The sequence below is a fragment of the Erinaceus europaeus genome, chromosome 12 (assembly GCF_950295315.1).
Source record: "Erinaceus europaeus chromosome 12, mEriEur2.1, whole genome shotgun sequence".
In the NCBI taxonomy this organism is placed as follows: Eukaryota; Metazoa; Chordata; class Mammalia; order Eulipotyphla; family Erinaceidae; genus Erinaceus; species Erinaceus europaeus.
In genome coordinates this window covers 43,206,859-43,233,008 of record NC_080173.1, presented here as the reverse complement: position 1 = coordinate 43,233,008, position 26,150 = coordinate 43,206,859, and the positions used below count along the sequence as shown (strand labels likewise).

The window sequence follows — 26,150 nt, the reverse complement described above, 5'->3', positions numbered from 1 at the left end:
TGGGCACAGCATAGGTATCAAGGCCCAGCAGAGTGATGGAGGCCACAGTGGCTCTGGATGGCAGAGCCACAGCCCTATCCCTATGCAGATGCCAGCCTGCCACCCCTTCTCTCACTGCACAGTGTCAGCTTTACCCCACAACCTCCTTTCATTAGCACTGGCATGAAACATGGGGTCTACACTCTACAGTAGGGAGACACACTCCAAGTTCTCTTGACTCACATGCCTTCTGTGCTTTGGCCCAAAGTTCCAGGCATCCTTCCCAATTCACTGTCCAGAGTCACCCTTTTGGGCAAAGGCCTCTGACACCCCCTACTGGCACTTTTGCTTCAACAGTCTGATTTCTCTGTAGAGGAGCCTGTCTTGCTGGGTCTGAGCACAGCCAAAGCCAGTTCTCTCAGCAAGGAGGTGGTGTGAGCCACACCAGGAAGAGAAATGACTTGTGATATTTACCTGCATGCCAGCAGCTTTCCAAATGACCTCCCTTCCACCCATCCTCCATTTCCCATCCACTGCTAATAGAATGTCTTCACAAGAACATCTGTGAAATATTACTCAGTAATAATAAGTAGAGCACTACTGATATGACAGCTTCAAAGGATTTTTTTTTTTATTGCCACTGGGTAGAGGTAAACAAGATGGTCAGGCATTAGAGAAGGGAAAGGAGGTGTGACATTAAAAATGAGTGCATGCAAAAACTGGTGAAATCCCTGGTCCCCTAGTCAGGAAATCCTTGGATTCCTACATAGATAATATGGGCCTAGATCTCTCTCCACCATCACTGGCCACTTCCATCAGGAACATCATTAGTCTTCCTGTTGGCCTCTCCAGAAACTCGCTTTTGCTATAAAGTAGTAATGGTAGGGACTGCCCCACTCTCCGAAGGGAAGCTGGATTATCCTACTCTGCCACTTGAGGACAACTGGTCCTGAAATGAGTGCAACTAGAATACTCCCAGCTATGGCCATGGACTGTGAGCTCAGTCTCACAGTGACTCAGAGGTTACACTGGCTCCTGTGCTAAACAAGAATATATATAGTCCCTGGGTTAGATTTATGGGGTAAATAGTCATGGGTCCCCTGGAGCACACCTAAAATAGACTTCCTAGCTATTTTTCACACTAAATATGAATATACTTGGGTCTTGGTCAGATTGATGTGGTAAGCAGTTAATTGTATTTATATATTTTCTTCAGGTATGGGAGCTACTTTCTGCCCTAATGTAGGTTTCTAACCCTATCCTCAAGTCTGACATCATCTTCCCAGACAATATTTTTGTCCACCTCCATGTTAGCTATCAAGCTCAAGCAAAAATTATTAAAATCATGTGCCCCTAAGAACATACCTAAAACAGATTTCCTAGCTTCTTTCCACCCTAAGATCTCTATTCTCATCTATATTATTGCCTATTGCTTCCTGTTTATTAAACATTTTGTCCTACTTTATATCTTTTTTATTTATAAAAAGGAAACACTGTCAAAACCATAGGATAAGAGGGGTACAACTCCACACATTTCCCACCACTAGAACTCCATATCCCATCCCTCCCCTGATAGCTTCCCTATTCTTTATCCCTCTGGGAGTATGGACCCAAAGTCATTATAGGGTGCAGACCTACCTTATATCTTACTGCTTTTCAGCCACCAAGTTGCAGATGCTACTATGATTCCATCCTGAACTCCCTGGGCAGATGATCTCTCCAATGTGTCCCAGAACCTCACCTCTCCAGAGCCCTACCCCACTAGGGAAGGACAGAAACAGGATGGGGTTATGGACCTGCCAACATCCACATCCAGTAGAGAAGCAATTATAAAGACAAAACCCTCGCCTTCTGCATCTCATATAGAATTTTGGTTCATACTCCCAAAGGGGAAGAAATGTTAGGGGAAAATGACCAGAGGGCTCTGAACCCCAATTCCAGCAGGACCATTAAAAAGAAGAGGAAAAAAAGGAAGGACAGTCAGAAGTAGTAATAAGTGTTGTTGTGACTTGGAAAGGAAGAGAAGGCAGGATCATAGAAGAAAAGAATATATATAATAGTCAACCCATATCTGTGACCTTGGGAGAACTACTGCAGTTTCCAATGGAGGGAATAGGGACACAGAACTCTGGTGGTGGGACTGGTGTGAAATTATACTCCTGTTATCTTATAATTTTGTAAATCAATATTAAATTATTAATAAAAGAAAACTGGTAAAATCAAGTAAGACCTCAGTCTAGGTCACCTTTGCTGGGTTTCATCCTGCACTAGTTATGTAAGCTGTCACCACTGGGGGAAGCTTGGTGACAGGTGCACTGAATAGCTCTGTATGACTTATGTCACTTATGGGACTCAAGTGCTTTTAAAAAAGTAAAAGTTTAAGGGAGTCGGGCAGTAGCGCAGCGGGTTAAGTGCAGGTGGCACAAAGCACAAGGACCAGCATAAGGATCCTGGTTCAAGCCCCCAGCTCCCCACCTGCAGGGGAGTCGCTTCACAAGTGGTGAAGCAGGTCTGCAGGTGTCTATCTTTCTCTCTCCCTCTCTGTCTTCCTCTCCTCTCTCCATTTCTCTCTGTCCTATCCAACAACAATGACATCAATAGCAACAATAATAACTATAACATTAAACAACAAGGGCAACAAAAGGAAATAAATAAAATAAATAAGGTAAAAGTTTATGAAGGGCTTGGAAATACCTCATCCGATAGTGTGTACCCTTTGCCATGCAGGAAGGTCTAGGTTTGAGCCTCAGCTCCAGATGGGATCCCCACTCATGGCACTAAAGGAAGCTCCCTGGATTGTAGAGTGGTGCTGTGATGTCTCTCCTTCTCTCTCTATATTTATGTCTCCCTCTCTATCTTTCTCTACCTGATTTCAAAGAAAAAATACAGTCCAATGGGAACAGAGGAGTTACATGTGTAAGCCCAGGCACAGACACAAAAGGTTTATGAGAAGGGGCCTGTTTGTGGTATAACTGGTTGAGCACTCATGTTACCATGCTCAACTGGATTTAAACCTCCAACCCCCACCAGCAGTGAAGAACACAAGTGGTGAAGCAGAGCTGCATATGTCTTTCTCTCTCCCTCCATCTTCACTCTCTACTATCAAGTAATAAACAAAGGGGGCCGGGAGGTGGTGCACTGGGTTAAGCGCACATAGTTCAAAGCACAAGGACCTGCACAAGGATCCCAGTTCAAACCCCCCCCCCCACCTCTCTGCCTGCAGGGGGGTCACTTCACAATGGGTGAAGCAGGTCTGCAGGTGTCTCTCTGCCTCTCTCCTTCTCTATCTCCCCCCCTCAATTTCTCTCTGTCCTATCCAATAAAAAAAATGAAAATATGGCCACCAGGAGCAGTGGATTCTACAGTCAGCACTGAGCCCCAGCAATAACCTTGGAGGGAAGCACACAGACACACACTAATAATAATAATAATAACAAGAATAAGTTTAACAAAAATTTATGAGAAAAGCATATGTAACAATACTGAGCACCTGGTCCTCTGTACCTTGTGGCAGCTGGTGGGCGGTGGAAAGTAAAGCTGATGAAAGAGTACCTGCCAGCCTCTGTCATGAGCCCGGTCCTCCTCAGAGGCTGGTGGCAGAAGAATATTCCCTCTTGGAAGGCAGAGAGGTGGACTTTCCTGCCCTAGTGCTGGCTGGCTGTGGGACTTGTTTTTTTTTTTTTTTTTAATCCCAACATGATCCCCTCCTATACTGGCTGGAGGGGGCCTGCTTCTACCCTTGAAGCTCTGGCCCCAAATGAACAAAGTGTTTTTTCCTAGCACTGCTGGGACACAGGCTGAAGCAAAGATGATCTGTGGTTAACAGTGGGTCTGAAGGTGATTCCTATAGTGAAGCCAATGACTGGGAGTTGAACACGGTTTATTATTGTAACTGAGGGGGAAAAAAAACAAAACAGTGGGACTGAAGTGACATGTGAACTTGCTGAAGATATCAAGGATGGCTTATTTGCACAATGGACAGGACCTGTAGATGCAAGATGAAGCAAATGCACAGCCACAAAGGCAGTGATTTCTGCCCAGAAGCCTTCTGCTGGCACTGTTTGGTTTTTTTTTCTCTTTTCCTTCCTTTTTTCCTCCCTCCCTTCCTTCCTTCCTTCCTTCCTTCCTTCCTTCCTTCCTTCCTTCCTTCCTTCCTTCCTTCCTTCCTTTTTGCTACTAGGATTATCAATGGCCCTCCAGGTCCACACAACTCCTCCACTCCTGGAAGACCCTCCTCCTGCTCTTTCTCCTCTTTTGTGAGAGAATGAGACACAGAAAAGGCGAGGGGGCAGAGAGTAGAGACACTGCAGTCCTGCTCCACTGCTCTACAAGTGCTCCCATAAGGTAGCTGGTTCTTGTCATGGTAAAGTGTGTGCTCTACCAGGTGAGTCATCTCCCAGCCCATTACTATATTTTGATTGTGTCTTGCTCTTTAATTTTTTTATTTTCTCTTTTTGTTGCCCTTGTTTTATTGTTGTAGTTATTATTATTGTTGTTATTGATGCAGTCGTTGTTGAATAGGACAGAGAGAAATGGAGAGAGGAGGGGAAGTCAGAGAGGGGAAGAGAAAGATAGACACCTGCAGACCTGCTTCACCGCCTGTGAAGCGACTCCCCTACAGGTGAGGAGCCAGGGGCTCGAACCGGGATTCTTATGCTGGTCCTTGCACTTTGCGCCACCTGCGCTTAACCTGTTGAGCTACCACCCAACCCCCTGTGTCTCGCACTTTATATTTTCCTAAATTTTGTTGTAAGAAATTATGAATGTAATAATATAAATTATAGGACTGGGAGATAGCTCACCTAGTAGAGTTCATGTTCCATAACTCACAAAGACTCCATTTTGAGCCCCAGAATCATGAGAGCATCATGCACAGCACTGAGGCAAGCTCAAAGAATGGTGGAATGGTGCTTTGGTGTCTCTTCTCTCTGTCAATCTCTCTCCCTCTATTAGAAATTGGAAAGAAAAAAGATAGGTGGGAGCAGTGGAATGGCATGTGTAAAGCTAAGTGCTAAGATAAAGAAGAAAAATGGCTGCTTCAGAGCCCTGGGAACTAAACAGGATACGGGAGTGTCCTGTCCTACCTGCCAGGCATCCCCTCAGGATAATTCTGGTGGGGTCTCATCCCAGGATGTAGGACTGTGCTTGACCCTAAAGAGTGGCAACTATTGAGACTTCATTCATGCTCCTGCACCAGCTTCTGAGGCAAACATGATTCACAGCCTCCATTTATAGCCACAAAGCACCTCTACAGCAAGTGCCAACGCCTCCACTTTGCAGATGAACATGCTGAGGTAAAGAACCTGAGAGGAGGAGTTGGCGGTAGCACAGTGGGTTAAATGCAGGTGGTGTAAAGTGCATGGACCAGTGTAAGGATCTGGGTTCGAGCCCCCGGCTCTCCACCTGCAGGGGGGTCACTTCACAGGTGGTGAAGCAGGTCTGCAGGTGTCTATCTTTCTCTCCCCCTCCTCTCTCCAGTTCTCTCTGTCCTATCTGGCAATGATGACAACAACAACAATAATAACTACAACAATAAAACAACAATAGCAACAAAAGGGAATAAATATTTTAAATAATAATAATAAAGAACCTGAGAGGAAAGATCACTTGTTGGGAAGTGGCAGAGTTTGAGTTTGTACCTGTGTCTGCTGTCCACAGATTGGCCTTTCTATAAGTATTGATATTTCTTAAACACGTGACATGTGTCAGGTGCTGGGCACGCAAAGGTGAGGAGAGTCTCCACCCTCCTGGGGCTGATAGTAGCAGGGTGGAGCAGAGGCAGTGAGGGCAGATAGCAATAAATAATCCTGGTATGTGACTGTAAACTATGAAGCTGAGATAGGAGAAGTTTTAAGAGTCTCTTGCAGTGTGTAACACAAGGACCTGGAAGCTTCATGAGTCGTGGGGTGTGCTGTGGTGTCTCTCCTTTTACTCCCTCTCTGCCTTTCACGCTCTATTAGGAAAAAAAAGTCTGTTGAGAGCAATAACCCTAGTGATAGGTGGGAGAATAATTAGTGATATAATTGGACAATCAGAGAAGCTATGCAAGAAAGGTTACCTAAGCAGAATGTGAAAAGATGACTAAGTAGAAAAAAACTGCATTGAGGGACAGCACATGCAAAGACCCTGGGGCAGGAGGGGTTATGGAATCTTTGAGAAACTCATAGGAAGTCTGTGCAACTGCAGTGCAGAAACCAGGAGAGCAAGTAACGCATGAAGCACAGGTCGTATTTACTTGGCCCAACTCTTATCCTCAGAACACAAAAGATTGACTCATGTAGTCTCTGCATGTACCCTCTAAGGTTGGTACTATTAGTACCTACCTCTCTTTTCCCAATGGGGAGAACAGGACACAGAGGGATGAGTCAGTTCTGCAGAAGCACCTGGCAGGGGCACTGAACTGGGATTTGGATCCAGGCAGTCTGGCTTGGAACCATTGAGCTGCACTGTTTCCTGAAGGGAAGCCAAGGAGTGGGCAGGGGTCAGATCACACTAAGCCCTGGAGGCCATGCCGAAGTCTGAGGACTTTCCTAACATGAGTGGAAAGGTTGTTATACAGAGTGATGATGTAATCAGACTGTGTTTTTTGTTTTGTTTCAGTTTTGGTTTTTTGCCTCCAGGATTATTGCTGGGGCTTGGATGAATCCACTGCTCCTGGGGGCTTTTTTTTTCTTTCCCTTTTGTTGTCCTTGTTTTACTGTTGTTGTGGTTATTATTATTGTCATTGCTGTCGTCGTTGTTAGATAGGACAGAAAGAAATGGAGAAAGGAGGGGAAGACAGAGATGGGGAGAGAAAGACAGACACCTACAGACCTACTTTACCACCCTGGAAGCAACTCCCCTGCAGGTGGGGAGCTGGGGGCTCGAACCAGGATCCTCATGCCAGTCCTTGTGCTACGAGATTGTGTTTTAAATGTGGTGAACAAGTGAAAAGAGGGTGTAGGAAGGAGGGGATGCTGAGAGGGAGCTGCAGTGGGCCAGGTTGGAGATGTCAAGCCAGGTGCAGTCCTGGTGATGGAGAGAAGGGGTGGGAGTCAGAGGGACAGAACTGAAGGGGCTTGGGTAGAGCTCAGGTATGGAGGGTGGAGCGAGAGAGGGAAATGGAGAGAGAAAGCAGTATTTCTAGGTTTCTGGCTGCCCAGCTGGGGGATAGTGAAAGCATTCTCTGAAGTAGGTAGAACCCTAAAGGAATGGGAGAAGGAGCTGCCCCAAGGACTTTCCAGCTAGGCAGAAAAAAATGAGGTGTGGTGGCTAGGGTGGGAGGACAGCCAGGGGCATGCAGTGATGTGTGAGTCAAGAAGTCTGGTTCCAAGGAAGAAGTCGGTTTCCCAGAGGCATTTTCCAATAGGAGAATAGAATGTATTTTATTTAACAGCTGTTAATTTGATTTATAACCTTCAAATATTCAGACATCTGGTGTGAGGCCTCCATGTGTACACTCGCCCCAGCCTGCTGGCCCCAGGGGGTGGGCCTGAGCCAGCCTCCCCCACTGGAACACAAACTCCCCAAGGGTAGGCAGATACATGGTGCCCCTGCCCCAATCAGTGACTGGCACAGAAGAGCAGATAATAAATACTGGCTTGAGGAATGAATGAGATGATCCAAGTAAACTACTTGGCATGGTGCAAATGTTCAATAAATATTAGCAATTGTTGTCTGTAAAGCAAGCGGAGGGTGGGCAGGGGGCTGAGACCCACAGGCTGAGGTGGTTTGTGTTCAGGGCAGGAAGAGAGGCTGCTGACTCCAAGTTCTGTGCCCCGAGTCCTGAAGCTGTGCCCTCCACCTCCCCTCCATCCTATAGACCACTCAAGCCCTTCACAGTGAAGTGGACAATAGGGAAGGCATCCTTGACAGCCAGGATGTCATGAGGGGCTAGCACTGCTGCTGATGTCATTTCCTTTCTCCCTAAAGCAAGGCAGCAGGTGAAGCTCCTCTGCCTCCAAGGGCCCCTCCAGGTCCAGACTCCACCCAGCTTACTTGCTTTCCTGTCACCCATAAACTCATGCTGTGGGCGGAGGGGGGGGGTTGATTTCTCCTTCCAAGAGGTTGTGCTCTGGTCTGAGACAGGAACCTAATCCAAGAGTCAGATTACCCTGCCTGCACTCTGAAAAGTCACTTTGCTTCTGTAAACTACAGGCTTTGTCTGCACAATGGAATTGTGTGAGGAACTGGGGCTCATCACACAACAGGTGCTGGGCACACATTCAGTGATCATGAAGAACTTCAGCAGAGAACACAAGTTATTCAGAGGGCCTGCCACACACCCAGCCGGTAACTTCATAAAGGGGGCAAGGCAGGCCCAGCCACCACACTATGAGGGAGGGAAGGAACTTACTGTTTTGCCACCAGTCCAGGTCAGTCCAGCCCACAGGGCCGGCCCCACACAACCTGCTAGAAGGTCCCTCACCAGGCGGAGGCCTGAAGCCAATTAACCTCACACCCCAATTCTTCCTCCCAGCACAGTTTACCCAGCAAACTACCCCTCCACCCATTACACGCATGCTTGCATTCGCACAGTAGGTGGCGCTGTAATAAAGAACAGGATGCAATCAATCCCCAAACCGACCAGACCGGGAAGAAGCAGTTTGCTGACTACCCCACCAGGGGTCACCATGACCTCAGCCCCGAGAAAGGCAAATGCACACCGGTCTGCAGAGTGGTGGGAGGCAGAGGGCCTGAGATAGTTCGTCCAGTTCCAACAGTGGGACACCGAGGTCCGCAGAGGTGACAGTAGTGGGGGTGGCCTCCGAGGTCAGTGCGGGCGGAAGATGTCAGAGCACTGCTGCAGGATGAGCTCCACCACCTGGTTCTGGAACACCATGGTCATAGGCATGCTGGCTTCCTCCGTCTCGGGCCGCAGCAGTGTGGGTCCGAACACGATGGACACACTCTGCATGGACATGCGGTTCTCCTCGCCGTGCTCAATAACCCTGCAGCGGGGATGGAGACAGGGGTCAGGGGTCAGGGCGGAGGTAGCGGTGGGACGGGCAGCAGCTCTCCCAGCCCGCCCAGCTCAGGCGCCCGCTCACCGGCACAGGTGCTGGAAAAGCAGCCGCAGCGTGTCGTGGTTGGGGGCGGGCAACGAGCGAACCAGGTCACGCACGCAGCGGATGCGCTGGGCCGGGTCCTGCAGCTCTAAGGGTCAGGAAGGGGGGAAAGCGGGAAGGTAAGGTGAGAGAGGGGGTGGGCACATGAGACTGCAGAAGGGGGCTGGCCAGGGGGGCCGCCTGCGCCCTGCCCGCCCGCCCGCCGGCTCACTGATGGCTGCGATGAACTGGCGGAAGTGTGAGAAGGGGAAGAGGGGCTCTGGCAGCTCCCGGAAGAAGAGCTTCAGGGCGCCGGTGATAACGTGCACGTCCTCCCAGCGCCCATCGTCCAGGTCCAGACGCTCATCTGCGGCAGGTGGGGAGGGGGGGGGTGAAGACGTGCAGGGGGCCCGCGGCCCGCCCTTCGGCCAGGGCAGGTGGCCCAGGCCTCACCGTGGTCCACCTTGTAGCGCAGCTTCTGGATGGTGGCCAGGTTTCCGCTGATGCGGTACAGCCCGTCAATGTCCAGCCCTGCGGCAGAGGGAGGCGTGACTCCGGGCTCCCGGGTAAGTGAGTGACTTCTGTGTGTGTGTGTGGGGGGGCGTTCTTCTGCCCCATGCGCCCACCCAGTGGCCTCCGTGAATGTAGGGGGACTGGAAGCGCCCCCCTTCCCTCCGGCGTGCCTACCCCGGGCCTCGACGGTGCGGATGCACTGCTGCACGAAGCGCGGCACCGGGCTCCTCTCGCGTTCACACAGCACAGCCAGTGCGCAGCCGAACACCTGGTCTGGGGGAGAGGCCAGTCAGCAGCCCCCCCCCCCCCCGCCCCCTGCCCCGCGGTGCCCCCAGCTATCTGCTTTAAAAAAAAAAAAGCTAGTTACCTTTGATGTAGCCCTTCTCTCGCAGGGACTGCATGGTGGGCCGCCTCAGCAGGAACTTGCGGAGCTTGTGACGGACTTTGCTTAAGTCACTCTCCAGGCCTCCAGGGCCAGTAGCTGGGGTTTCAGGACCATTAGTCAAAGCAGGGAGAAGGCGTTGACCCAATTGGCACCCCCATCCCTGCTCCCAGATGCCCCATCCCCTACACACCTGCACCTGATCGTGGATCCTCCTCCTTCTCCCACCAGCTCCCCAGGCGCTCTCTCGACCCAAAGTCCACCGGGCTGTTCTCCTTTTCTTCCTCCAGGGACTCTGTGGACTGGAATCAGGAGGCCTCAGAGGCAGAGCTGGGAGTGTGGGTGGGGTTTAGGGGCAGCTGGGGGTCTTCTGGGATGGGAGGAACAATTGAAAGTGACTTCCCAGCAGGCCTGGTGACCTTGAGACTGGGAGTCCTCGCTTCAAGGGAACCAGGTGAACTCTTACCAGAAACAGAGTAGCTCCCTCTCTTGGCAGCAAAGAACTCAGATGTGAGAGGCACCGTGGTCCTGTTCCTATACCTCCTTTATTCAAACAAACCCCTAACCCCCCTTCCCCAGCACCTGGCCCCTTTTCTTAGATTTTCCTCAGCTCCATTGTGCACACTCTATGAGGGCAGCAACCCTTAGTGTGAACTGGAAATCTTGGCTGGGACCAGCCACCAACCACACCAGCATCACCTCCCTGTATCTGGATTCCTACTTTTACTAACAGCCAAATACTGCTCTCATTGTGGAACTAAGGAAACAAGGAGTTAAGGGTCAAAGAAAGGGACAGGATGGTGGCACACCTGGTAGAGTGCACACATTACAGTATGCAAGGACCCAGGTTCAAGCCCCTAGTCCCCACCTGCAGAAGGGAAGCTTCATGAGCTGTGAAGCAGTGCTGCAGGTATCTTTCTTCCTCTCAATCTGCCCCTTCTCTCTGTCTCTATCCATAATAAGGAAATATGTAAAAATAAAATAAAAAGCCACAGAAAACCCCCCATGTTTCCCAGGGAATAGCTGTCACTGGAGGTGAGGGTGGGGGTGGGAAGGAGCTGACCCATCTCTACTTGGAACCTAAAAAAAACCCCAAAACAATAAATTCTTCAGTTCTTTACAATTGCATCTTCTAGTTTTAGCCTGTCACTCCAGCCTCAGCTATTACATTTCTTTCTGCCTCCTTTAGTATACACCTTACAACCACCACCTGAAGTGTTCCACAGGTGCCGCCCCTGAGCTGAGAATCTCAGAATGGCTATTTCTTTTATATATATGTATATATATTCCCTTTTGTTGCCCTTATTGTTTTTTTTTAAATTGTTGTTGTAGTTATTATTGTTATTGATGTCACCATTATTAGATAGGACAGAAAGAAGTGGAGAAAGGAGGGGAAAACAGAGGGGGAAAGAAAAAGATAGACACCTGCAGACCTGCTTGTGAAGTGACTCCCCTGCAGGTGGGGATCCGGGGGCTCAAACTGGGATTCTTATGCTGGTCGTTGCACTTTGCACCACATGTGCTTAACCCACTGTGCTACCACCCAACTCCCAAGAATGGCTATTTCATCAGCACCCCATCTGCTGCCCAGCCAGTGTGTGTGTGTATGTGTGTGTGTACCAGGGAGGGTGATTCACCTAAAGGTGCAATAGAGCTCTCAGTGACCAAGTGAAGGACCCCAGCAGCACTGAGCTTGGCCACCCAGTCTTCACTACCCCTGGGGTCCCCAGACTCTGCTTACCAACTCCTGGATGCCCTGGGCAATGGCCTTTTGCCAGGTGCTGACGATGGCCTCCGAGTCATGCTGGATCAGGTACTCTGAGCCATCCCGGCTCCGCAGCTGCAGGGACACAAGTCAGTCATCTCTGGTGCTAGTTCCCAGGGAGAATGCACAAGTGTGGATGATCTGTTCCTGTCCCCAGGGCCTCAGGACTTAGGGGAGCTAGGGCTTCATTCCAGGACAGATATACTACCTCATTAAAGGCAGAAAATGATAGTAACCCTGTTTCTGGGGGGCAGAGAGGCACAGCAAGTTTCAGCAACTCCCTTGCAGGCACACATATTTGTACTCCATCTGCTGAGCTACTTCCCCAGCTGAAAGCCATGGGGAACTTTCTGCCACATAAAGATTTCTGACTATAGGGTGGGGTGTGTTCTGTACACTGTATATATATTCACACATCACAAGGTACAATTAGAATGAAACACAAAATATGTACAAAATGAAAAAAGTTTAGGTTTAGACCAAAAATGTATTGTAATCCTTTGAAAATAACTTGATTAGATATTATTTATCTTCTTACACTAATTTACATTTATAAAAATTTCAAATATACTAAAGTGAGGTGCTAAGAATGCACTATCTACAATTAAAATTACTGTGCAATAAAGTTATCGACAAATCTATCCTTATTCATTCCAGGAAAATGCACTGACCAGAGGGGTCATCAGCTGGAAGAAGCACTGGCCTGGCAGTCTACTGGGTGTTCCATACTCATAGCCTTCCTTCAGAAGCCCCATAATCTGGGCCTAAGAGGTAATGATTTAGAGCACTGAGGAACAAGCCACTGTCAATAGCCCAAACCATTTTTTTAAAGCTAACTGCTGACTGAGAGTCCTCTTTCCCTAAGAAAACTTTCCCAAGAATGAGGTGAGGTAGCTGGCAACTCCAAGGACCATAGTCAAGGTGGACAGTTACCAATCCACCTAGACAAATAGTCAGTTTTACAAAATTAGTCATCTTGACCAAAAAAAAAAAAAGTCAATATTGACAAATTGACAAAAATAGTCAGTGTGAATGCTTGGTTGCATCAGTTGATAGCAACTCTATCTTTGGATCCAATGATAGAGTGAGCTTGCAGGAGTCTAGGTTTGATCCTTGGCAACATCTGACGACAGCAAGGTGAGCTCCATGGGTGGTAATGTGGTGCTTTGTCTCCTCTCTCTCTCTCTCTTTCTCTCTCTCTCACCTTTTCTGTTTATCTCTCCATCTGAAAATAGGCAAACTGTTGAACTTCAAGAGCTGCTCTGAGCTCCTGGGTTTTTATTTCCAGCACTGTATAAAAAAATAAATACAGGAACTGGTTGGTGGTGCACCTGATTGAGCACACACACACACATTACAGTGAGCAAGGAGTTCCCTAGTCTCTACCTGCAGGGTAGAAACTGCACAAGCAAAGAAGTAGTAGAATAAATAAATAAATAAAATATAAACTGCAATTTGTGTTTCATACCCCTTCCCACAAATATTAGAGAAAGACTTTTAGCTAGCAAACAACACAGCCTCATTCTCATCTAAGCTAACAAGAGCCCTGTTATGCCATTAAAAAGTATAACAGTATTTCTGAAACACGAACCACTGTTTTTGGCAACTTTTTCAAAACACTATCAACTCATACTCGAACATTTCACACAGAAGACAAAACTGTTACACAGCACTCTTATTTCAGGAAGCATTCATTCTGTTGAATGCATGGGCAAGCTGAGCTACCCCAACGCTGCTGTCCTCAGGGGACTATTGCTGGAGTTTTCTATGGTCCAGTGGTGACTAGGAAAGCCTGCTATGAAATTTTCCCACCCAGCAGGAAGTAGGGAATTCCTTGGCTTCCATTCAAAATTGCCTGTCTTCCCACTGGCTTGAGTAGCTTCCAGAAAAGACAAAGTGTCTACTGTGAAACCTACTCAGAGAAGTGAGTAGGTTCCAAATTATATTCCTCCATGAGGATAATTTCTGGAACCATCCGTTCCACCCCGGTTCCATGGCTGCCAGTTCTTAGCAACATCGCCCCGCCAGATATTCGTCGGGATGCGGCATCATCTAAGTTCATTTCCCACGTCTACGCTCGACCGGACCTGCCAATATACGTGGATATCTTCGCCCACCCTGTCCAACGCTTGACGTCTCGTCACCCAATCTGGTCCCCCTACGCCTACACTGAACTTCTCTGTTCCAATCTCTTGGAAACAAAGTTGGCAGTCAGCTGAGGTAAAGAACAAACACCCCATCACAGACCCTTGCAAGCGTCAACCCGGCTTTGACCTAGCACGTTATGACTGGGCCCTCCTCAATCGCTATCGAACAGGCCATGGCCGGTGCACCGCTATGTTCCACCGCTGGGGAGCCAGAGACGACCCGAACTGCCCCTGCGGCTACAGACAGACTATGACCCACATAGTCAACGACTGCCACCTCTCCAGATTCAAAGGTCTCGAAACTTTACATCAGGCTCAACCTGACGCTGTTGACTGGCTATGGAAGAAGGGCAAACGCTAGAAGAAGAAGAAGAAGGAGAAGGAGAAGGAGAAGGAGAAGGAGAAGGAGAAGGAGAAGGAGAAGGAGAAGGAGAAGGAGAAGGAGAAGAAGAAGAAGAAGAGAAGTGACATTTACAGATCACCATTTGAAGACTATTCTTCTAAGTTAGAGAAGGAACACATCCGGCAAATGTGATGTCCCTCTTCACTCTAATACCCATGGCAGACATTACAAGTTGGTTACAGTCACAGCACTGTACCTTTTAAGGTATGGGGAAGGAATCCAGAATTTTTCTTAAAAAGGCTCCAGACCTAGCTCAGGAGATGAAACCTATTTTCCCACCCTGCTCTGTGGATTCTCTGATTCTAAAGCTTGGTGACTCATCAGATAACCACACACTCAGTTTCTTGCAGAACTGCTTTTCTATTTTCTTATTGCTTTCTGAGCAATAAGGGCTTTTGTCATTCATCATGTGTCATTCTGAAGCAGTCTCGAGTCCCTTAGTAAACTAGAGGTCTTTTGCAATGCACTGCCCTCATTCTTTTAGACTCTGTCTGTCCATGGAGGCACTAGAAATTTCCTCAAGCAATTAAAGAGGGGGGGGGGGGGCAGTTAAGAAAAAGCTTTGATTTCACTCGAAACCCAGGAAGATGTTTTTGTGTACGCCCCTCCCCCCCAGTAGTAAAAGCCATATAATTGATCAACCTTTTCATTTTGGCTACCTGGAAATCTGGAAGTCTGTCTCTCCACCCCCCCCCCCCCCCAGCAACAACAACTTTAACACCTGTACATCATCTGCTTCCTAATTTCTCTTCACACTGATCCCCTTCTTTAACTTGTTTTGCCTGGTCCTGGATTTTCAGTGGATCTTACCAGCTTCATTGTGAGCTGCCTCAAAACTGTCAAGGACTGAGGTGAGGATGCCAGTAGCTTAAACACAAGACAACATGTGGCCACTGGCAGTTGTGGTGCTTAGCCACATCTGACTTCTTTCTTCTTGCTGAAGGAGCCTGAAAAACCTGTCCACTGCCCTGGTTTATTCACTGGGAACCTAGTCCAGATGGAGGCTAGGCTCTGAGCTGGCAAAGCAGGTATTCCACCTGAGTAAGTGGCTTGGGTCATGGGACAGGGAGTTTCCTGTCTGTCTCAGGCCAGAGTGATAAGGATGTTTCTCCAGAAACTGAGACTCTGCGGCCAAAGACTAGTGAACTCTGGTGCAGGAGAGGGAACTGCAGTATCAGTGATGCCAGAATTACCCTGGATGTTGTCCCCAAGGTGGAGGTCGCCTTGACTCTGAGCCCTCAGAATTCCAAGACCCACCTACCTCCAGGCCCCCATTCCTGAGGCTCATCTAGTGAGACTCACCAGCCCCTTCTCCTTCTGCCCACTCCCACCACTCACCTCCAGTACATTCTTCTTGCTGGACTTGTCTTTGGGGGCCCAGGCCAATGAGGCCCCCCTCAGCTCCACTGTGTACTCTGGGGTAGAGAGCTTGGAAGGCTGTCTCTGTGGGAGGAGGAGGGGGTTTGAAGAGACATGTTTACAGGGATCCCTCAGGTCAGACAGGCTTGACAGAGCATTCTGGCTCCCACAACTTGGGGGATGGGGAGCCCAGAATATCAGTATTATTTTTCCTAATTAAAACATTTTGAGGCACTGTAGAGTGAAATCAGGATTTTATGCATATGCTCTACTTCTGAGTACCTTCTTGTTAAGCATCTCTGTGGAATGAAAATTTAGACAGGGAGAGAGAAAGAGTCAGTGGGAGGGAGGAAACAGAGATGCCACTATACCTCTTTGTCATGCATGGAACTCCCCCAATGCTATTCTTATGTGGTGTCAGGAATGGAACTCAGAGCCTTGGGAAGGTATTTACTCTACTGGGTGACTATTTCAGCACCTCTTATTTATTTTTTAATGATAAAGTGAAATAGAGACTCAGAGAAAGCATAGACCACTACTCCATGGCTCATGGAGTTGTACTTATCTTGTCTTTGCTGCTCTCATGTGGTTTCAGGGCTTAAAGCTAGAGCCTCATGCAAACAGAGCAGGCTCTCCACCCTTGGGCTACCTCCCTCACCTTGGGAGTTCTTAACCATGAAGCCTACTGACTGACTGGTCATCTGCTGCCTGACCAACAAGCCAGGAAAGGAGAAAGGAAGGCAGCCCTGCCTTGCCCACCAGGCTGGAACTTCCTTTCCACAAGGGGAAGTGCTTGTCCTAAGGTGAATGTGCTGTTACTACCCACTGCCACCATCAGCTCCCTTAACACACTTGTTCCACTGTCTCAGATGCAGCCATTGAGAAGCTAGGTCATGTAAAGACCCACAGAGAGGTGACCCCTGCCCTGGGACCCAGGTCTCACCAGACCACCTGTTGCTGAGCTCTTTGAGTCCTTGAAGAATGTCAGGACACCACCCTCCAGAACTGTCCAAGAGGCACTCCAGTGCTTCTTCCTAGGTGGTGATAGGACATTGGTAAGGGAGAGGGGGTGTAGGACTTGGATTTGGTCCCAGGTTAGGTTCCCCTCCCACCTGTACGAGAAGGGCCTGGAAGCTTAAGAAAAAAATTTGTGGCACCCAGGCCTGAAGAATGGACTCAACTGGGAATCGGGCGGTAGTGCAGGGGGTTAAGCGCACATGGCGCATGTGCAAGGACCGGCAGAAGGATCCCGGTTCGAGCCCCTGGCTCCCCACCTGTAGGAGAGTAGCTTCACAGGCGGTGAAGCAGGTCTGCAGGTGTCTATCTTTCTCTTCCCCTCTCTGTCTTCCCCTCCTCTCTCCATTTCTCTCTGTCCTATCCAACAACAATGACATCAATAGCGACAACAATAATAACTACAACAACAATGAAAAACAACAAGGGCAACAAAAGGGAAAATAAATAAATTTAAACAAAACAAAACAAAAAGAATGGACTCAACTATAACCTTCTAGCCAAGGTGGAGTACTTGGTGGAGTACTCTAATCTTTGTCTCTCTCTCTTTCTCAGGGAGGGAGGGAGGAAAGGAAAGATAGAGAGAGAGAGAGAAAGAGATGCCAGAGCACCAAAGCTTTCTTCAATGCAGTGGGGGCCAGGCTTGAACCTGGGTTGGTATATGGCAAAACAGCACTCTATCAGAGTAAATTATTTCATTTTGCCCTGCCTCAGTCTCTGAGGATTACTGAGAGCCTGGCACACAGGAAGTGCACCATGAGCACCATCATCAAGGTCCAGCCTGTCCTAGTCTGGATGCCAACAGGTTCTTACCGGAGCCGTTTTCCTTTGTCCACTGTCTTGGTGCGATTGAGCACACCTGCCTTGTCCAAGGTCTTGATCTTGGAGAGAAAAGGGGACAGAGGAGGCTGTGAAGAGGGTGAGCCATGGGAGCACAGGCTAGCCAGAGACTCCCATAAGCAAGGCCTGTGTCTTCACCAAGCCTTCTTCACAGATCATGGTGGTGTGCCTGCTCTAGCAACAGCAGCAGCAGAAGACGAGGTTTCTTCCCAGCTCCCAACCTTACCCCACTCTGAGGCTGGTATGACCCAAATGTAGGTGCATTCAGCCCAGGCTAGAGATGAGGCCTATGGAGAAATGCTTGACCCACTTGCAACCCCAAGACCTCCAACCCCTACCCACCACTTTATTCTGTGGAAATTCTTTCTAAGCCTACATTCCCCATCTCTCTTCTTACCTTCTCTTCTGGCTGGGTCACCTGGGTTGGGGTTTCACTGTCCCCACTGGATTTGCGGATGCTTCGGGGAGCAGGGATGGGGACCTGTGGGGCAAACGCCACTGTCATACATTACCCTCTCCTCACTCTTCAGCATGCTTCTTTCCCCGTTGGTTACCTGGGGAAGCTCCCACCGGACAGAAGAGTCTTCTGGGTTGTAGAAGTAAGGCTTTCCATGGTCCTCCAATCTCACCCACTATGGGGAGAATGGCCAGGATGTTTAATTCAGGAAGAAAAACAGTCCCACCCAATACAGTTAAAGTTTGGAGGCTCTACCGTGGAGCCCTGTGGGGGTTGTGGTTTAGAATGTTAAGGGGAGGTGCTGGTGAGGAAAAGCTGGGGAGCAACCCCAAGGCCGTCGGGGCCCTGCTGCTTACCTGCTCACCGGAGACATCATTGGTGTAGAAAATCTTCCCATCGGAGTCAGTGTGGCAAGACCAGCCCGGGGGAGTGGCCAAGGGAGAACAGGGGTCGGCCTCATTGTAGGAGCCCACGGGGGAATAGTCCTCCTCAGGATAGCTGGTTGGTAACTCAGGGTAGTCGGTCTCAGGGGTGGGAGGCTGTAGCGAGAAGACAGAGTCAGACCCGGGTACGTACCCTACCCCACCCTTTGGCCCTGGCCACGCCCCCTAAACTCAGGTCTCTGTCTTTGGGGAGCACATTCACAGCACGGACACGCAGAACCAGCCCCTCCCACTCTCGGTCAGGCCCCGCCCTCCACCCGCAGACCTAGGGGTTATGGAAAGCTGGAGGCAGGGCAGACGGAGAGTCAGCCCCACCCACCCCTGCCAGGACCCGCCCCTCAGGAAGGCCCTGGGAGCAGAGGTAGTCAGCCCCGCCCACCTACTCTTGGGGAATCTGACCTGGTGTCAGGGGCAGCTCCGCCCCCGGACAGGCCCCGCCCCTCACCCTCTGGTCGGGGCGGCTGCCTGGGCTCAGGCCGGGCTGCATCTCCAGCTCGTCCTCGGGCTCGTCCTCCTGCTCGTCCTCCCAGACCGTCTCTCCCGTCAGCGGGTTGTAGAAGAACACCCTGTGGCTCTCCTCATCCCAGTACTGACCCCACTCAGCGTCGAGGCTCTCGTGACTGCCCACCGAGGCCCGGGAGGTGGCTGGGCTGGGGGCGCCCTCCGCCGCCTCGAAGGGCGACTCCCAGGTGGTCACGCCCGTGTCCGGGTTGTAGTAGTAGGGGCGCCCGGTGTCCTTGTCGGTGTGCGTCTCCCACGCTGGGCTGGGGCGCGGGGCTGCGGGAGTGCCAGGAGACGTGGCCCGCGGCTGCCTCTCTAGGTTTGCGTACACAGGCTCCGGGGGCTCGTCCACCTGTGAGAAGCAAGGAGACTCTCAGAGCAACTCCAGGGGCGCACGCAGTCCTAGCTCTGTCACTTGCCACCTGGACTTTTTTTTTTTTTTTTTGCCTCCGGGGCTTGGTGTCGGCACAACAAACCCACTGCTCCTGGTGGCCATTTTTTTTTCCATTTTATTTGATAGGCCAGAGATAAATTGAGAGAGGAGGGAGGGAGAGGTAGAGAGGGAGAAAGACAGACACCTTCAGACCTGCTTCGCCACTTGCGTAGCTTCCCCCCCTGCATGTGGGAAACCGGGGTCTGGAACCCGGATCATTGCTTTGTACTATGTGGGTTTAACCGGGTTGCCACCCTGGACGACATTCTTTAAGTCACAGTACCTCTCTGCCTTGGGCACCCTGGCTGCTGTGTCCACACTGCCAGTCCTGGAAATCACACAGAAGAGAATGAGGAAATGTTCCTGAAAATGCTTTGTAAAGTATGAAGTGCTTCAGATGCATGGGGCTATGACATTAATTCTTTATTAGCAATAATAAAATATTGATAACCGGATTCTCCCAGATGTGCACTCACAGGGGCGAATCACAGGTTGGACAGGAAGTGAAACAGCTTGTACCTGTCCCTGTTTGATCCCCATTCATGTCACATAGGAGCAAGGCTTCTACCACAACCTCCACCAAGAGCCCCCACCCCTTTCCTTCCCAGTCCGGAAAGTTCTGAGCCTGATAAGTACTGCCTCGTATTAGGAGCTGGAACTTCCCACAAACAGGATTTGTAAGCCTCAGAATCAATTCCAGATAAGAGAAGGAGAGGTGACAATCAGTTGGAAAGAAAAAGAAGGGGGAAAGGAAATTGAGTCCCCCCCCCCATGCCTCCAAAGGAAAAGGAGGTGGAGAACTGGGGAGATAGCATAATGGTTATGCAAACAGTTTTTAAGCCTGAGGATGTGAACTCCCAAGTTCAATCCCCAGCACCACCATAAGCCAGAGCTGAGCAGTGCTCCGGTAAAATAAATAAAATAAAATAAAAAATAAAATAAATAGCTGGGAGTATAGATCAACCTGCCAACACCCATGTTCAGCAGAGAAGCAATTACAGAAGCCAGACCTTCCACCTTCTGCACCCTGTAATGATTCTGGGTTCATACTCCCAGAGAGATAAAGAATAGGAAAGCTTCCAGTGGAGGGGAAGGAATATGGATATCCTTTGATTTTGTTGATAATTTCTATTTTTTATTTTATAAATAAAATAATCAAATTTTTAAGGAAAGGGAGGTGGGATGAAGGGATCAGTTGCACAGAAAATAAGCTTGGTGGTGCTTAACATCCTCACAGCTCCCTGCCACCTCTAGGGCAAAGTCTAGGCCTTTAAACAGGAGCCTCATCACCTGCCTATTGCCTGTCTTCCACCTTATTTCCTGCCACTCCTTGCCCCTTGCCTTGAACTTTAAACTCTAGTGGCATAGTTGTTGCTGGGGCTCAGTGCCTTCATGGCTCTACCACTGCCAGCAGTCTTTTTTTTTTTCCCTTTTAAATAGAGGGAGGTGAGGGAGAGGGGAGTGAAGGAGTGGAGGAGAGACACCTATATTACTGCTCCACTGCTTGTGAAACTCCCTTTTGCCCACCCACCTGCAGGTAAGAACTAGAGGATTGGACTGGAGAAACAGATAATTTTACCACCAATCCCCCAGGCAGCAGAATAGCATGCAGAGATATGTACTGTGTTCTCAGACTACATAATGCTGCAGCTTTCAAGATGGCAAACTGAGCCTATGTCCTACTCTGTGTATACTTTTAACTACTCTGCTGCATGCTAAGGGTTTTCTCTGGCTGTGTCACTTTAAGGATTGCTTTTTTTTTTTTTTTTTTGTCCTTTAAACTTTTCTGCAGTCTTGAAATTCTGTATGATAAACTTTTTTTGAGCTCCTAGATGTTCCTCTGTTGTGGTGGCAAATTCACTAAGCTGTAAATTTAGTTCCATTGGGCAGGCACATCCTGCTTAAGGCACATGCATGTGAGCAGCCAGAGTCGCCTGCTCTGTGCCAGGCACTGGGGATGCAGCAGAGGACACAAAGACACAATCTTTGCCCTGGCAGAGCTGGCCCTCAGGTATATGTGGTGATGGGCTGAGGCCAGGAGATGAGTAGGGTGGTCAGCAAGATGCACACAGGCCCGTGAAGTACTGTCAGAGAAGGAACCAATGTCATTTCAGACAGGGAAGCTAGCCCCTGGTGTGTAGGAACAACTGGGTATAGCAGTCCTTAGTTCCTCCCCAACTTCCCCTCACCCCACACACTCCTGTGTGGCTAACAGAGACCCTACACTTCTCCTTTCTCTCCCACTACAGCCCTCCTGCAGTCCTCTGCATTCCAGCCACACCAGTCCTCAGGCTCTTCCCCAAATACAAGAGGCACCTTCTAATCTCCCTGCCTGGTTCTTCCTTCAGGCTAGAGCTCCCTGCTCCCATACCCAACCCCCCTAGACACACAGACACACACACAGACACACACACACACACACCCCTAAACTCTGCTTCTCTGCTCATTGCTGCCTGGCCTCTGTGCTCAATTATTCATCGTTCTGCTGCCACACAGTCCCCCCCACCCAACTAAAAGCAGGAGTTGCTTAAGAAAGCAAGGCTCAAGATGATGCAACTGACTCCAGTCATTTCCCTACACCACCCCAAGGCAGGTAGTCCAACCCACAGCAGATCCATTAAAAAAATACTTAATATAGGGAGTCGGGTGGTAGCACAGTGAGTTAAGTGCAGGTGGCGCAGAGCGCAAGGACTGGCGGAAGAATCCCGGTTCCAGCCCCCGGCTCCCCACCTTCAGGGGGGTCGCTTCACAGGCGGTGAAACAGATCTGCAGGTGTCTCTCTTTCTCTTCCCCTTTCTGTCTTCCCCTCTTCTCTCCATTTTTCTAACAACAACAACATCAATAACAACAACAATAATAACTATAACAATGAAAAACAACAAGGGCAAGAAAAGGGAAAAATAAATAAATAAACAAATAAACAATATTGTGGCATGGGAGGTGGCACAGCGTATGAAATGTTGAACTCACAGGCATGAAGTACTAAGTTTGATCCCTGGCACTGCATATGCCAGAGTTATGTGCATATGGACCCACTGAGGCAGTGGCTTTGGCCACTGCTGAGTAAGGGGCTAGAAGGGAAGTGGGGAGAAGAGGTCAGGCTCTTGGAGGGCAGGCTCTTCCCACTGGAGTGGGAAGGTAGAAGAGGCCAGGCTCCTTGGAGAAGGGATTTTCACCTGACCAGGTGATGGCGTCCAGCCACAAGGAGTCCTGGGCTAGTAGGGCTACCAAGGGTCTCACACACAGGAGTAGTTCCGGTAGGCACAGAGATGATCTAGGGAGTCTAGATCCTTGCTGTGACAGGACTGTCAGGAGGAAAGGGCAGGTGTGGAATCAGTATGGGGGGCTCCAGAGTGCAAATCAGATAAATGGGGGTAGGGCGTCGTTCCTTCAAAGGAAGCACAATGTAAGCACTGGCACTGCACAGAGACAAAGGAGGGAGTGAGGATCCTTCACCACAGGCAAGGCCAGCCCTTGTGAGGGATTCTGAGGGCTGGTGCAGGGTGTGAACTGCAGCAGCAGTGAGGCCCCATGCTCCCTGTGTAGCCCACAGATGCAGAGGAGCTTCCTTCTCCTAGTAGAGCCTTGGCCAGGATCTGACTGGTCTGTGGAGGTCCTGTGTGGTCAGAAAGGTCCTGTGGCCTTGGAGAGTTAGCTGAGCCAGGTTAAAGCAGGACCTGCCGCCCCAGCCCCAACTCATGGGCCTGACTAGGGTATCAGGGGTGCTTGGGACCCATACTCCACTCAGGATAGACACAGGGGACAACAAGCCTGAAGGGGAAGTGGTCTCTCCACCTTAGGCCAGAGGCCAGATCCAAGAGAGGGCCCCTGGTTCTTACTGCACAGTTGCCCAGGCCCCCCTCCCCCACACCTCCTTCCCTTACTCCTCCAGAAGTCAGTACTCACCCTTATCTACACACAGATGGCAGCCCAACCTCTCTGCCCCTACCCTACCACCCCCAGCATCCCTGTGCTGCTCCCTCACAAAGGCAAAACCTCAGAGAAGAAAAGAGGAAAGGAGGTAGGAGTCCCCAACTTCCGTGAGACTGTGTACTCTGAAACCCAGCTTACTCAACTTCTAACAGGCAGGAGGATGGAGGCCCACAGGTGGCCCCTTGTCCTCAGAGAGCTCTAGTAGCCCCATCAGAGGCTGGCTAGGCTTGGCCCTCTTGTACCAGGGCCCCTACCTGTGCCGGCAGGGCCCGACTCTGCTTCCTGGTCAGTTTGGCAATCATGTCCACCATCCTATTTCCTCAGAGCTGCTGAGCTGCAGCCCATGGAAGGTCCAGGGATGGAACCAAGGGGCACAACTCCAAGGCTGGCAGAAGGCAACAGGGAAACAAGAAGTTGCTTTGAGATGGCGGGAGGCTGTGTCTCAGCCCATTTCCTGTCAGGGCTGCGGAAGTGCTGCTGGAGAGAGACTGTCAGCAAGGGGGTGTGGGGGCTCATATCAGGGCTGTGTTTTTTGTCTGGGGACAATCTGGTTTCTTCACGCAGCACTGATTACCAGCAGTCCTAAATCTTGGCTGTGAAGCAGGTTCCACAGAGGATAGCATGGAACCATGGGGGTGGGGGTTGGGGGCTGGACAGGTGGGGCTGGCAGAGGGGACAACTGGGTGCTGGGGCTTAGGCTGGTATGGACAAGAACATGGGTGGCTCTCAAACTGCCCCCAAAGCCTGGGGAGGATGTGCTAGAAAAGAGGAAGCTTGTGGGGTCTGGTGGGAAGAGGCTCTAAGGAGGAAGGGTCTGGGCAAATGTGGTATCAGAGGGTGGCTGGCTCCCTCCAGTCATGTGGTGGACAGGAGCAGAATCTGACCACATCAACATGTATCTGCCTGATGAACAGGGCCTGCCTCTTCCAGCCTCAGCAGCCAAGACACACTTGCACATCCCCACTAGCATGTGTACACACACACACACACACACACACACACACACACACACACACACGGTCTCTGCAAATTGCAAACAGCCTCTGCAAATTGCAAAACAGCCAGAGATTCTAAACCATGAGACAGGGATTGAGCTTGGGAAGAGAGAGGAACACAGATGTAAGAAGACCTTTCAACACTGGTCTGTAAGTACACCTACTTCTCTTCCCTAGTATGAGACCTAGCCCTGTGCCTGGGGTCTCCTGGTAGACTCTGGCCCCAGGACAGAGGGACTGAGATATTTTCTTTTCTCTTGGTCACAGAGGTCATATTGGTGAGCAAGAATTACAGATTCCATCTTGTTCTCCATGCACACTTATTATATCCTTCCACTCCTCTCTTCCCTTTCACCTTGTCTTCACCTCTATTAAGGAAACTAGGAGCTAGTCACATAGGCATCTGTCTTATTGTTTTTTTTTAATTCAATTCTTACTGTTTTTGTTTATTCAATTAATAATCAGAGAAAAGAAAGAGAGAGACAACCAAAGCATCACTCTGGCATTTGTGATGCCAGACATTGAACTTTGGACCTCATGCTTGAGAGCCCAGTGTTTTAGCTACTGCACCATTTCTCAGGCTACAACTGCTGAATGGTGTTATTTCAAAGTTTTACAAGAGACAGACCACTAAGCCCTGGAGATTCATTCCGCATAAGACCCTTTTCAGTTGAACACACAGATTCATGACAAGACATTTTACACCAGTCAGATGGTCATATGACTGGACCTCATTTCTCCCACTGACCCACCATCCTTTATAAACTCTAGGCAGATAGCACTATTGCTTTTTGAGACATGAGCCTGCCATCTTCTCAGGCTCACTACACCCTGATTAAATCTGCTCTTCTCAGACTATCTCTTGTCTCTTGGTTAACCAACCCTCTGGGCAGCAAGCAACTTGATCCTTTCTATTTGGCAGCAGTGGCTCCTTGGGCCTCCTGTCTGTATTTCCCTCCCCCTATCAAGAGAAGGAGGTGGTGGCCACCTGGTTGAGAGCACGTGTTGCCATATGGAAAGACTCAGGCTCAAGGCACTGGTCCTCACCTACAGAGTGGAAGCTTTACAAGTGTTGAGGCAGTGCTGTAGGTGTCTCTCTTTCTCTCCCCTCTTGATTTCTCTGTCCTATCAAGTGAAAAGAAAGAAAGGAAAGGAGTGAAAGACTTGTATACTGAAAATTATGACTCAAAGAAATTGAAAAGGACACAAAGAAGTGGAAAGATATTCCATTTCATGGGTTGGAAGAATTAACATCATCAAAATGAATATATTACCCAGAACCATATACAAATTTAATGCTATCCCCATCAAGATCCAACCACATTTTTAGGAGAATAGAACAAATACTATAGATGTTTATCTGGAATCAGAAAAGACCTAGAATTGCCAAAACAATCTTGCAAAGAAAGAACAGAACTGGAGGCATCATACTTCCAGATCTCAAATTGTATTATAAGGCCATTGTAATCAAAACTGCTTGGTACTGGAACATGAATAGACACAGTGACCATTGGAATAGAATTGAGAGGCCAGAAGTAAGCCCCCACACCTATGGACATTTACTATTTGACAAAGATGCCCAGACTATTAAATGAGGAAAGATGAGTCTCTTCAACAAATGGTGTTGGAAAAAATGGGTTGAAACATGCAGAAGAATGAAATTGAACCACTATATTTCACCAAACATAAAAGTAAATTCCAAGTGGATCAAGGACCTAGATGTTAGACCAGAAAATATCAGATACTTAGAGGAAAATCTTGACAGAACTCTTTTCCGTCTAACTTTTAAAGACCTCTTCAATGAAACAAATCCAATTACAAAGAAGACTAAGGCAAGTACAAATCTATGGGACTACATCAAATTAAAAAGCTTCTGCACAGCAAAAGAAACCACTACCCAAACCAAGAGACCCCTTATAGAATGGGAGAAGATCTTCACATGCTATACATCAGATAAGAG

General features: G+C 49.3%; 1 protein-coding gene and 1 long non-coding RNA gene across 4 annotated transcripts in view; one reads left to right on the top strand and one right to left on the bottom strand.

The window, feature by feature from the left end:
• Window positions 1-7,316: 7,316 nt before the first annotated feature.
• The window catches only part of LOC103127443 (rho GTPase-activating protein 27), a 104,358-nt gene continuing 85,524 nt past the window's right edge, over window positions 7,317-26,150 (bottom strand). For 2 of the 3 annotated variants that reach the window (XM_060203313.1, XM_060203314.1), the window contains exons 4-19: window positions 19,546-19,590; window positions 18,774-19,181; window positions 18,242-18,424; window positions 17,983-18,060; window positions 17,826-17,909; window positions 17,402-17,469; window positions 16,518-16,608; window positions 15,554-15,658; window positions 11,642-11,740; window positions 10,094-10,202; window positions 9,886-9,999; window positions 9,693-9,791; window positions 9,459-9,536; window positions 9,238-9,372; window positions 9,009-9,114; window positions 7,317-8,909 (exon numbers count right to left, since the gene is read on the bottom strand). In XM_060203313.1, the coding sequence (XP_060059296.1) occupies window positions 8,732-8,909; window positions 9,009-9,114; window positions 9,238-9,372; window positions 9,459-9,536; window positions 9,693-9,791; window positions 9,886-9,999; window positions 10,094-10,202; window positions 11,642-11,740; window positions 15,554-15,658; window positions 16,518-16,608; window positions 17,402-17,469; window positions 17,826-17,909; window positions 17,983-18,060; window positions 18,242-18,424; window positions 18,774-19,181; window positions 19,546-19,590 (1,980 nt within the window). In that variant the 3' untranslated portion in view covers window positions 7,317-8,731. The remainder of the gene's footprint in view (window positions 8,910-9,008; window positions 9,115-9,237; window positions 9,373-9,458; window positions 9,537-9,692; window positions 9,792-9,885; window positions 10,000-10,093; window positions 10,203-11,641; window positions 11,741-15,553; window positions 15,659-16,517; window positions 16,609-17,401; window positions 17,470-17,825; window positions 17,910-17,982; window positions 18,061-18,241; window positions 18,425-18,773; window positions 19,182-19,545; window positions 19,591-26,150) is intronic. The other variant, XM_060203315.1, reaches the window with a different exon arrangement.
• On the top strand, window positions 9,455-12,501 carry LOC132541896 (uncharacterized). Its single transcript, XR_009553004.1, has 2 exons — window positions 9,455-9,571; window positions 12,323-12,501. It is a non-coding gene; the product is annotated as an uncharacterized LOC132541896 (long non-coding RNA).